The sequence below is a fragment of the Lycorma delicatula genome, chromosome 5, assembly GCF_047948215.1.
Source record: "Lycorma delicatula isolate Av1 chromosome 5, ASM4794821v1, whole genome shotgun sequence".
In the NCBI taxonomy this organism is placed as follows: Eukaryota; Metazoa; Arthropoda; class Insecta; order Hemiptera; family Fulgoridae; genus Lycorma; species Lycorma delicatula.
The window spans coordinates 128,066,420-128,079,870 of NC_134459.1; the positions used below are offsets into that span (position 1 = coordinate 128,066,420).

The 13,451-nt window shown below is 30.0% G+C and overlaps 1 protein-coding gene across 1 annotated transcript in view; it reads left to right on the top strand.

Moving 5' to 3' along the window:
* The window catches only part of LOC142325378 (ribosomal protein S6 kinase delta-1), a 69,850-nt gene that overhangs the window by 33,897 nt on the left and 22,502 nt on the right, over window positions 1–13,451 (top strand). Inside the window, exons 7-10 of the mRNA XM_075367076.1 lie at window positions 1,187–1,260; window positions 2,855–2,989; window positions 7,713–7,846; window positions 9,517–10,591. Of these exons, the coding sequence (XP_075223191.1) occupies window positions 1,187–1,260; window positions 2,855–2,989; window positions 7,713–7,846; window positions 9,517–10,591 (1,418 nt within the window). The remainder of the gene's footprint in view (window positions 1–1,186; window positions 1,261–2,854; window positions 2,990–7,712; window positions 7,847–9,516; window positions 10,592–13,451) is intronic.

Here is a 13,451-nt window from a genome sequence, read left to right on the forward strand (position 1 = left end):
TTCTACTTTGTGGTGTCTAAGTGACATGAGTATGTTGAGTAATCTATGTATCATGGTTCTCAAAGTATAAGTTTTTTGAGATTGGTATTTAAGGTGTTGTGAGTAAGTGTCTGTCATTGTTGTTTCTCTGTCCACATATAAATTTTTTTTTGTGTTTGGCCAACTTAGAACCATGTGAACATATCTCTTTCTTTTGGACATTTTCTTTCATGAACTCCTCCTTAGTTCTTCATTCTTTCACTTTGTTTTTGCCTTCTCTCTTCTGACCACATGTTGGTTTCTTTTTTCTCCTTTTCTTGGAAACCCTTGAGTTCTTGAATTTTTTGATTGTTGTTCTACCTTGTACAATTTCTTTTAGACGTAATAGTATTTAAAATTCTTAAGAATCAGTACCTACTACTATTTCTGTCCATTGATTTTTGTTCCTTTTATTGTAAATTTGGTTGAAGGTTTGTGAGCTTGTTATCCATCATTCTTATAAAGTGGCCAAAAAATTTGGTTCTTCATTTTCTGATGGAATCTTGACATTTTCTCAGTTTCATTATATTTGTAAAGATTTTTTTTATTACTTCTGAGTTTTTATTTGTTTTCATCTACTTTTAATGAACTATGCTGTCTTCCTGTTTTCTTTACTTACTGTAAAAGAATCCGTATGTCTGTCCCTTTTACTTTAGTAGTAGAGTTATTCATGATATGTTAACAGGGTATGCTGTTTTAGTGACCCAGGCTAGACAGATGGCAAGGATAAGAATGCAGCTATTTCCTTTTTGAATGGCATTAGTATGATATTATAATAAACATTACATTGAATCAAATTATTACTACTTCATAGAAATAAGCTTTTTTTAACTTTAAAATTCATACCTGGTACAGCAACACAATCTGTAAACAGGATGTTATCCAAGACACAGAACTACACAAAGTTTCTTATGGATCTTCATTATTAAATATCACTGTGGATGTGTCACAGTAATGTAATCATATTCAAATGTGTTATTTATACTAATAATTTTCTATTAATATTTTTAAAATATTGAAATGTTTTTTATTCAATAAAATAATACCTATCTAACATAATAATTTAATCATAAAACTAGGTGATTAATCTATCATTATTGCATTGATTTTGTTTTATGGTATTATTTTTTAGTCTGTTCTATATAAAAATATTGTCATTTGTTTTCAGATATCCAAAAAAAAACATGTGAATCTTTAACAAAACCTGGGAAATCTAACTATAAAGTAGTTCCTCACTATAAGGTAATATTTCACTATAATTTCATTTTAAATGTAATTAAATTAAAAATATACTGTAATATGAAATTGAATTATGAATATTAGGATAGGGTGAAAAGTTTAGGCCTGGATAAGAAAACAACATTTTTCTGGGTACATTTTGGTTTAAGTCACCATTAAAATCTGAAGACTTAGGTCTGCATAACTTAACCCAGCGTTTCACGAGAGCACTTTTGCCAGTTCATTGCATCAGTTTATCAACTCCTTAAAATAACCATCTACGGTGGCAATGACTTCATTATTGGTGAAAATTCTCTTCCCTTCAAGCCATTTTTTTTGGGTTAGGAAACAAGTGATAGTCACTGGGAGCCAGATCTGGTGAATATGGAGGTTGTTGGAGCAGTTTGAACCATAGTTTTTTGATTTTTACCATTACAGTGACTGAAGTGTGAGCTGGGATATTGTCTTGATGGGAAAGCACTTTTTCTCCAAATGGCTGTCATTTTTCCTTAATTTCATTGCTGAGATGCTGCAATAGGGTCACATAATATTCACCATGTATTGTTTTACCCTTTTTAAGATAATTATTGAAAATTATTCCACAATAAAAAATCTCAAAAAAAATATTTCATCGGCATGAAAATTTACAGGTCTTACACAGAGTATTAGTGTACTTAATTTATCAATGGCATTGCATGATTCCAGTCTTCGTTAGTTTACTATAGAAGTTTCAAGTTGCTGCATCACTTTTATAGTATTTACAGTCCATCAGATTGGAAAGTTAGGGTATTTTTTTTTGTAAAATGAAAAAATTGGAAATTTGTGCAGTGATTATAAATACTTTTTTCTGAAAGGCTAAGTTCAAAGGAAACTAAAGAAGAGCTTGATACAACATTGGAAGACTTTTCTCCTTCAAATACAACAGTTAAATGCTGCGTCCCAGAGTTTAAAATGGGTCAAACATACATTAGCAATAAACCACACAGTGGATGCCTGTAGGAAGTGACTACTCTAGAAATAATTGAAAGAGTGCATAAAATCACTTTGACAGATCGATGATTCTCAGTGAACAAGTTAGTAGAGTCTCTAGGCATGTAACAGAACACATGTGCAATATTTTGTAGGAACATTTGGGCATGAACAAGCTGTGCACTGGATAAGTGCCATGTTTGCTCACATTCGACCAAAAACAATGCGGAGAAAGCATTTCAGGCGATTGTCTCAAGCACTATCTGTACTAATCCAGAGGAATTTTTACATAGATTTGTGACAGTTGATTAAATTGATTTGGCTCCCAGTGACTATCACTTGTTTCCTAACCTAAAAAAATTTTCTTGGAAGGAAGAGATTGACTGATAAACATTTACTGTTCAAATTTACTAATTAAATTGTTAAAAAGGAAAGAAATTATGTACCTTTGTTAGTAATGTGGTATTTTAAAAAATAAGTTTCTAAATATATATATTTTACAATAGAAATACAATTAATCGATGGATGAAGCATTTTGCTTGATGAAAATCCATATATACAAAAGAAAAAAAAAAAAAAAAATAACTTTTTTAGATACAATTTATTTTTAAAAAGAACTCTGAACAATTACAGTAGCTTTTCTTTTCAGACAAGAAGTAAAGAAGTACCTTTATCTGTCTTATGGAAACCTATAGATGATCTGCAGTATTTTAAAGTTCTTGGAGTTTATGCAAAAGTGATGCTTGTTATAGATACTAGAGATGATTCCTTACATGTTGTTAAGGTAAATTTATTGTATTCTAATTTTTTTAAATTAATAAATCATTGAACATTTCATAAAATCATCAAATTGAAATTTTCTTATTTTTAAAATATGTTTTTTTTATTAATATAATTTAAGAAAAAGAGTTGTACAGAAATATCCTTAAACAGGAACTAAACAATAGAATATCTGTATTTAATCAAACAAATGTTAAATCAATACAGATAAAAATGCTTTGATGATTTATAAGATCAGGTAGACATTTTTCAATATTTGCATCTTTTTTCAGTTGCTCTGATGCTAAGGTCTTAATTTAAAGATTTAATAATAGCGAAATTGTCTCCTGTATTACTTCATCCAGCTCTAAATTTATGACACATTTTGAGAGTCTTTTTTGCCATTCATCTTTTGTTACTTCTTATAGTTGATAATTCATCAAACATAAGGTTCCATAGAACCGGATCCAATACCGAGCTTTGGGGAACCTCACTCGAAACTCTAAATTGAAGCTTATTAGCCCCAGTACAGTAAATAAGAACTCTATCCTGTAGATAACGTTGGATCAACCTTCTTAAGTAAATTGGAATATTACAATCCCTCATCACTCCAAAAATGACCTCCCAACTGGGGGAGTTAGATGTATTGTGCACATCAATTAGCACCACTACAGGAATGCGACATATCTGTGATGTACCCTCAACCGATGCATTTACTAGTCTCATCACTTCTTCACTGCGTCAGTTGTCGATCTCCCCAATCGAAACCCATACTGACATTGAGAAAACGCTCCTTTTTCTTCACTAAATATTCTTAACGTGGTCTCAATCATTCTTTCTAATAACTTGCATAAATGATTAGTTATGCAAATGGACCTTTGGAGCATTCGGCTTCTTAATTAACGCTAGTCAAGAAGCTTTCCAAGAAGCAGGAATATAATCTCCTCTCAACATGTGGTTCATAATTTCGAGTATGGTTGTCGGGATCTTCTCAACCAGTATCCAGACGACCTTAACTGCTATGCCATCTGGACCTGGGCTCTTGTGAAGTTTCATTTTTTCCTTGCTGTCTTCAGTTTTTCCATAGTAAAAAGGGGGATATCGTCTGCCACTAGTTCTGCTCCGACCGGCTCAGTTTGCACTGGGAAAAGTGTCTCTACATATTCCCTTACTTTTTCCTCAGATATGACCAGGAGTCTGTGACCAAATCTTCTAGTCACCAGTTGATATCCCCTTCAACGTGGGTCTGTATCAATGTTCTGGCACAGTTCAGTCCAGCAGCTTGACTAGGCCTTTTTGATCTCCGTCGTATATGTTGTTCTAGCCTCAACATATTCTTTCTTAGCATTTTCTTTTCTAAGCTGGCAGTTTTGTCTGTTGCCCATTGGGAGGCCCTCTTAGCAGCCCAGACTTTTTTCGTAGTATTGCTAAATCTGGTCCTCACCAAAATGTATGTCTTTGGTCAGGTACTTACATTGTTACAACTACTCCAACCATAGTCTCAACAATTACTTCCATTGATTCCTCCGGATCCATTACATTGGTAAATCTTCTACCAATAACCTCGGTGAATCAGATACAATCCCTTTTAGAGGTTACGACCCTTCCAGGTTTAACTAACTTAGGTTCAGGTGTCAAGTCAAAGGAAATCATAAAATGGTCATAGAGGCTTTCCTCCTTTGATACCTTCCAATTACAAACTGTTGGCGCATATTCTTCGGTAATAAAAGCTAGGATTAATGAATTGGATTCCCCACAGCAAAAAGTTGGCTCATCGTTATTAACACATATAAGATCCCATGCGTTAATTTTTTCAGCCATGTAATGTCCTCTAATATTATGGACAGTGCCTGCAAACTCTGGTGATTTAGCATTAAAGCTCCCAGTAATATCACTTTTTTCCTCCTAAATTTCAATATCTGTTCTCCCAGCTCTTCCAGGAAGTCTATAAAGCTCTCAGTGTCTATTAGGAGAGTGATACACAGCAAAAATTACTGTATCACCCAAGTCATCCGTACAAAGCCGTCTCCGCTACCACTAGTGCCTACTGGGGTCCCTGCAGAGGGAAGACTGACCGCCACTGCAACCGTTTCATCTTTGATCCATTCAGGTCCATCTACTACAGAGAAATTTGGTTCGGCCACTATAACAATTACAATTTTCGGCAACTATCATTTGTAACTCTACCTCCCAGCACACGTCATGTGACCATCTACTACGATTAGTATTTATCTATAAAATTTTCATTTGGAGGGTACACATTTCCCAGTCCAGTGTCCCTCCAAACCCTCATATTGCACAAGTAATGGGATCCTTGCACTGTGCACTCCTATGGACCACCGGCTTACCACAATTGAGGCATAAGTGTGTTCTATCTTAACCATTACACGTCGCAATGACGTGGCTTTTCTATTGAATTAGAAGTAACTCAGAATCTCATCTTCACCTAATAAGCAATCAGCCTGAAATTAACAGCATTTGTTGGTTAAGTAATACAGCCTCCAGATAGGAATCATTTTTTTTTATTGTTAATTCATCATATAAGCTTGAAGCTTGTGCTATAGAATTCCATAGCAAATGAAAAATGCTGAACCTGAATGAAATTAAAAAATTTTTTTTAATAATTTTATAATTTAATTAAGAAGCAAATATAGATTTCCAATCTTTTTTTAACTACAGCACTGTAGTCAAAATATCTTAAAGAGTTTTAGGAAGTCTCATCCAACAATCGTTTCTGAGTAACCTATGGGATGAAGTGATTATTTAGCATTAAATAGTGATTATTAAGCACTTTAAGGTTTTTCTTGGGATGTGATTTTACTGTGTTTTTCAAGTTTACTGTTGAAGCCATACTTCATTTTTTTTTTTACAGAATCTAAATAAACCTAACTTATGTTATTCTTATGTATATTTAAACAGATTTATATTGATGTGTGTAAAATTTATTTTTAACTTTGTTTGTCAAATAAAGATACATACATACAGTATAAACAAAACAATACATCAGGTTTACTGATAACTCTACATATAATTTACGTTCATATTGAATAAACTTAACTTAAAGTATCAAAATCAGTTTAACATTATTTCGTACCCAAATTTTTTAAATAGTGTTTATTTATTCCACATTATGTTGGAGCCACACTTCTTTTAAAATTGATAGAATATTCTGTCAAATAACTTTTGGCTCACTATTAATACTGATGATCAGAGAAATTGTCTGTTGTCAAAAATTGCCAAGAACTGGTTATAAAATAAGTCTCTTAGTCACAGATTTAAAAATATATCTATTAAAAAGGAATTAGATTATTGGGAAATTGATAATAATGGAGAAAATTTACTGATGAATAGCAATAGAAAATTAATAACTAATAATCTTTAAGAATTTGTAATTTATTAAAAATCTTTTTCTACTGTAAGTACATTAACTGATATTTTATTGTTGTAGTCAAAATAGAATGATGATCCATGAATTTTTCTTTAAGTTAAAGTACTTCTGTTAATTGAAACATTGGAAAAAACACAATTGTATGATCAAAATGTTCTTAAAACCTAGCATATTGTTTTTCTTCTTTGAATGTTCATTTACTGTAAAAGGATATTTCATTAGCATTAAATCTAAACAAACTGAATATTCACCCTTCTCCATTAATTTAGCAATCATGTCACAGTAGATATTTGATAGCTGATGTCTTCACTTACCACCACCATATCTAGTATTTTAATGTTGTGAAACAACGTTTACCTAAATCAATCAAATCACTCTTTATTACAAAAAATGCTTCCTCAATTTCACATTGTTGCTGCTTTAACTTCTGAAGTATAGAGAATGCATTTGCAGAAATAGCTACCTGATTTGTACATTACAAACTGTGTGCATCTCATAGTGATTGAATTATTGTGTTAAAATTTGTTTTTACTTTCTGTATGAAATTTTTTTAAATTATTTCTTTCAGCAACATTTTTGTAATTCCTAAATAAACATAAAGTAATACTGTACTTAAATATAAAATAATAGCTGAACACTGCACAATTTAACACAATTATAACAACATAGATTTTCAACTAAAATGTCAATATTAATATAATAAGAAAGGTTCACTAAGCAGATGAAGGAAGATAATAAAAAGAGCTGTTATTGTATTATTGTGCAAGGATACAGAAATAGTCATCTGGTAGATATACTTATATCCTTTTTTGTGCAATCCGTTTACAATTTATTTTTAGTAATTAAAGGAAGTTGGATCAGGGTTACAGATTTACTGCAACCCCCCCCCCCCCCACCATCCCACTCCTTTTGGGTCAGGATCTGTGTATAAAAGGCAGGTATTTACTGCATGGTGGCCAGTGCTGAAAGAAGGCATTGAATGATTTATATTGGTTCATAATCTGATATTATGTTTGACTTAAATACAGAATACTGTAAACAATCTTATTCAACTCTTGGTTTCATTTTAATTTTGTAAAGACAGGTAAAAATACTCTTTTGCAGTATTTCATGATTATTGGTTATTTATTTCATTTTGTATTTTTAATCTCTGTATCTACTGATGATGACTGTTTAGTAGTCCTGGGCGATGATAATACAAAAGTGTTTTTCACCCAGAAAAAGATGTTTAATAGTCAAAATTCACATTTAGTATTATATTTTTATTTGGTTGTAAATGGTTTTTAAATGTTTTCTATTTATAAATAACTTGATTTTCAGATTTAATCTTAACTGGAAATTTAATTTAAACTTATTACAGGCTCTTCAGAAAACACCATGTCCTATTTTTAAAAAACAAAGTACTATATTTCCTCGCCAGATTCCATATATGGTAGAGCTACATGGTATATTTGAGACAAGTACTGCTATTTATTTAGTTGTTGAACATATAAGGTAATTCAAGTTTACTTGTGTAATTAAAATTTTAATAATTTGATTTATTTATTATTAATATTGTCTGTATCTGTGATACATTTATATTGATAAAAGTGCCTGTAATTTTAAATTATACATATTTTATTTCAATAGAAACATATTTAATATACTGATGCAGAACAGCAGAATATGACTAAAAACGCCCACAGTTTTATTTGCAGTGAAATTGAATAAAGGCCTGATGATATTTTGATTCAGCCACTATTAGCATATTTATTTTTTATTTTTTTAATTTCATTTAATCTTGCCTGTAAAACTTAAGTTAATTGTCTGTATTTGCTGACAAGTACTTATAAATGCAATTGCATAGGTTGCTAGTAGCTTGTGGTGAAACCACTGATTTTATTTTTATGGATTTATTGATTTTAAGTCTGTTCCATATTGATATACAAAAAAAAAATTGGGTGAAATGAAACTGAAAAATAAATTGTTATTTAGAGGGCTGTTTTCACATTTTACTAAAACATAAAATAATGTTCATTATTTTAAATTATATTATCTTCATATGGTATATGATTATGACAATGTTCTTGGTGAGTATGTTTAACTCATGATAATTTTCTTGAAATATTTGAATTACACAAGGATATGCATCAGTACTGATTGTACTAATTGTCTACCTAAAAATAGTCTTCTCTTTGGTTGATACATCTTCCCTATGACACTTCTGTTGCTTTAAAAGATTCTTGGAAAGTTTTTTGCAGTTAGGTGTAGTCCTACTTCTGAACTTTCTTGTGTTTCTTATGTCATCAAACATATTTCTTTCAAGTAGTTACAACTTTCAAAATAAAAAAAAGTCTTCAGGTGAAAGATTAAAGAAATATGTATTGTAAAGAAGCAAAGATAAGTTGATTTTGTTTAAAATCTGTAAGAATAACTGCAGCAGTGCATTGTTATGGTGAAAGAATCATAAGTTGTTCAGATACTCTTCAGATAAACCTTTAGATTATAATTCAGTTTATCTTTTTTGAGCAGAAAATGTTTTTTTTTTTTTTAAACGCATTCCCCTGAATGTAAAAAAGAAACAACTATTAGATATTAGATCTGATCTGTCAAGTAACATGAAGGTTTGATGATCTGTTGTAATGATTATCCTAGGCTTAGCTGGAGCACAAAGCATTAGAGTTTTCCTGTCAGGATATCATCACGTGAACAATTTAAATGCTTCAAGCTTCTGTGCATTCTTAGGTAATCAAATGTTAATTAATGTTAAATTAAAATGGAGGAATTAGTTCAATTGGTGTTTGATAAATTCATTTTTTTTATGGACATTCCGAAAAGGTTGTAATAAATTAACTTCTTTTAAATCTTTAAGATCAACTATTTTTAAATGCTTCATGACATTGGATACTGCTTAAAAATGAATTATCATAACCTTGTTGCATCATTCAATCCATGTCTGCAATAGTATTACCTTGTTTTGATGTTGATATAAAATTTAATGTTTGTATGCTTTTTGTTAAAATCATCAATCCTAAAAATGTAAAACATACAGGCATTATAGTGGCACAGATCAGTAATTAATGTGAATAGTCTGAGAGTGAACAAGATTCACTCAAAGTTAATTCTTATGATATGAAATTATTTTGCTTGTTTCATCAATAATTTTTATATTATTTATGTTGCAGTAGTGGAAAATTATGGGATTATGCTACACCATATTTTCCCAACAATTTACCCAAGTCTTCTGGTGGAAATACTAATCGACAAGAATTAAAAAATATTGATTATTATGGTGATGATGATGATGATGATGATACTGGAGGAGGAAAAGGTAGAAAATCATCATCTTCAAATTGTTCCATCAGCACTAACCTGACTACAACTCTAAACTGTTCACAGTCATCATTGTCAAGTGAAAATGAGAACAGTTACCTTGAATTAATTAGGGAGTATACTTCCGGTGAAAGATTAAATTTTAATTCCAGTCCTAAAAAGAAAAATAACAATGAAAACAGTAATGTTAATAATAGTTTAAGTAGTGAAAATATTCCGGCAGAAAATTTATATGAAAAAATTTTAAATTATTCAAAAAGTGAAGGTTCTTTAAATGTTTGTGATGATGATCTTGTTTGTAATTTTTCATCAGATATTACCTTATTTAATTTAGTTGCTGAACGATTAGAAAGTGGTAGAACTTGTTATGATTTAATTAAAAAGTGGAAAAATTTGGATGAATTCAACGAATGTGATTTATCAAATAGTGTTAAAGTAGAAACAAAATTGAATAAGTCTATAAAGGTTGATGAATCATCAAGCAAAAATGATATTGTTGTTAATAAAAGTAATAGTATGAATAAATTATCCATTAATAAAAGTAGAGATAATCTAATAAGTGATATTCCTGATGTTCAGATTGATAATTTAGTGGAAAATGCTAGAAAATTATTACAGTCTGTTGATGAAACATTATTAAAAAGTGATAGTTTAGTTAGTAGATTAGATGTATGTGTTAAAAGTGATGATGTGATTGATGACATTATGAAAAATTCAAGATATTTGTCTAATGATAGTGATTTTAGTAAAAGATTTATAAATAGAATTTCAACTAATAATCTAATTAGTAGAAATAGTATACTTTTAAAAACTGAGGAAGTTGATGGAAATTCATCTAGTCCAGATTCTAGAATTTCTAAGTCACCTGCACATTCACTTTGCCGATACGACACAACAAAACTTCATCCACCATCTCCATATTCAAGAGTAAGTAATAAAATCATTTTTAAAAAAATAGTTTTGATTAACTTACTTTCCTTGTATAAATTATATGCAAATAAAATAAACAGTACCAGTATTAAGTATTTCATTATTATTTCAAGTAATAATATTATTATACAAACAATCTGTTATTTATTTATCTTAAGATTATAACTTAGTCCAATCTCCAAAATACAATTTTGATCAAATCAGCTGAATTATTGTAGGTTGTTTAGATTATTGTAAAAACTATTTGCATAGATAGGGATGGAGCAAGTTTTTAAAATATAGCCACTTTTTCAGGGCTAATGCTCATTATTATTCCATAAAACTATATATATATATGTATAGCTTTATAGAATAAAAGAGATGCTCAATTTAATCGATTTACAACAGGCTTGCATTCGGTTTAGCAATTAATTTGCTGGATTCTAGATCTTCTGGTCTTGGGTTTGATTCCTGGTAATTATTCCATCCTTCTGATCTCATCAAAATAAGTATGTGGAGATTGTTTGAGGTGTAATAGTAATAAATAAACAATAAGCAGAAGTGTTTGATAAAAATGGGGCAAAATAGGATGGAAACTTAGAAAAAGTAATTGTTTGTAATTGAAAAAAAAAAGATTTTGTTAAAGTAACAAAATTCAGTTATTCCCTGAATAGACCTCTTATGAAACTCACAAAATGCTGTATGAGCAGTTCTAGTTTGTTCTTTCCATGCTGTGGAAAACTGGGAATAAATATATACGTAGTACTGAACAAAAAACACATGTCCAGAAATAACAATTTTTTTTTACAAATCTCTACAAATCTCTAAGGTAAACTATATGAATGGAAAAAATTGGTCAATTTTTGGTACTGGGCTGTTTCACAACTGACTGTGAGCCATATTATAGTTTAGCAATTACTTTTTCCAGTTTCAGAATGATAATTTTTGAGTCATTAATAACAATCCTCAGCAATATGCAGTATATACCACAATTTTGCTCCAGCAAATAGATATCAAACTCAGTTAAACAGTATCTTAAAAGATTTAAATCTAGGACCTCCAGCATTGCAAACTAAATAATTATTGTTAATATGTGACAGTTATGATATTTATCTCCCATTTTATGAGGTGAATGATTTTACAGAACAACTGGCCAATAAACAGTCTTGATGTCAGTATTTTTTTAATTTTTATTTATCTTTTACCCTTTCAAGATATGATTATTATTTTTAGAATTAATTTCTGAAAATAAGCTATAAAGTTCATGTTTGAACAAAGACGTAGCTATGTTTTATAGTTTTGAATCTTAATGAATCATATAAAAACATACTTTAATGTGTCTACCTAAACTTTCAATGAAAAGGAGGTAGAGAATTATTTTATTTTAAAAAATCTTATTTTTGTAATATGATGTTTTGACTTTTTTTGTTTTTTTTTTATTAATTTTTTTATAATAAGTAAATGATTTCATATTTTGTCTTGTATCGAAAATTTCATTTTAAAAAATTTGACATATCAGACAAAGACTAATTTTTTTCGGTTACTTTAAGTATATTTTACATAATTTGTTCATACATTTTATTTTCTTGCTTTATTATTTCCTTATACTTTTTTTTGTTTATATTTATAAATTTACTTTTGTTTTATTAAAACTAACAGTTCAATGTTCTTATTGTCAGTATCACAAATAAAGTAAAAATATTTTAACTTTTGTTATTTACCTCAAAACTTAATCTGTATGAAATTTGATACACAAAATAAAAGATGGTATCAGAATGTTCTTGGGTATCCTATGTTCACCTGCTCAGTCTAGAGGTATAACTTTATAACTTGTTACGCATCTGTTGTTATAACGTGTTATTACGCATCTGTGTTAACCAATAAATTTGCACAATGAACCTGCATAAAACTTTCTTTCATTAAAAAGTTGGTAACTTGTCTTCTGAGATTTATAATGATTTGTGAGACTTTTAAAGAAGAAGATTGATTTGGTTGAACACAAGTTTTTCAATGGTATGCTCATTTAGATGCCACTAGAATGTCACTTGAAGACTGATCGTTTCAGGAAGTATTCCTCATGCAAAACATCAGAAAATGTGGAGAAAATCTGGGAACTCATTCATAAGGACTGTTGCCGAACAAAACTTGAATTTTATGGACCTACTTTCATCTCTAAGGTTACAATTGAAAATGAAGTTCAGTTTTCAGCTATAATCTGGAGATAAAGTTACCTGATGAAGGTGGGGCAGGTCAGAAGCATAACAAAATGCATGTTAATCATATTTTTAAATCATGGAAAGAACAAACTAGAACTGCTCATACAGCATTTAATTTCTGCAGCATTTTGTGAGTTTAATAAGAGGTCTGTTCAGGTAGTAACCGAACATTTTTAATTATGTGTCAACAAAGATATTTAGGAATGTGCAATTGACAGCATTGTGTTCTGCATAACCTCCACTTTAATCATATGTTCTTGGACTGTTGATATCTTGCCAGTTTTTTGTTATTGTTATTTGAATGTAACATATTTTAGTGTTAGTAGCGATTTTTGTAATGTACATTTTTTGGGAGCAACAATACAACATAAAATTTTGCATGAAACTAGGGGAAGATATTTTATTTCTTGAAGTGTTAGAGTGAATCTTCTGACTCTTATTTGGAGGTTTTGAAATTCTTGAGCAAATAGGTGTAAAAAAATGCCAGAATTGTAAGAAAATAATATTGGTTGTTACATGATGACTATATATTCATGCACATTCCTCAAAATGATGTATTTTTTGACAAATAACTTACCCTCTGTACCTTCTGGATATAGCATTCTATGTTATTGCTTGGTTTCCTGTACTAAAATTGAAGCTGAAAGACCGCCAATTCATCC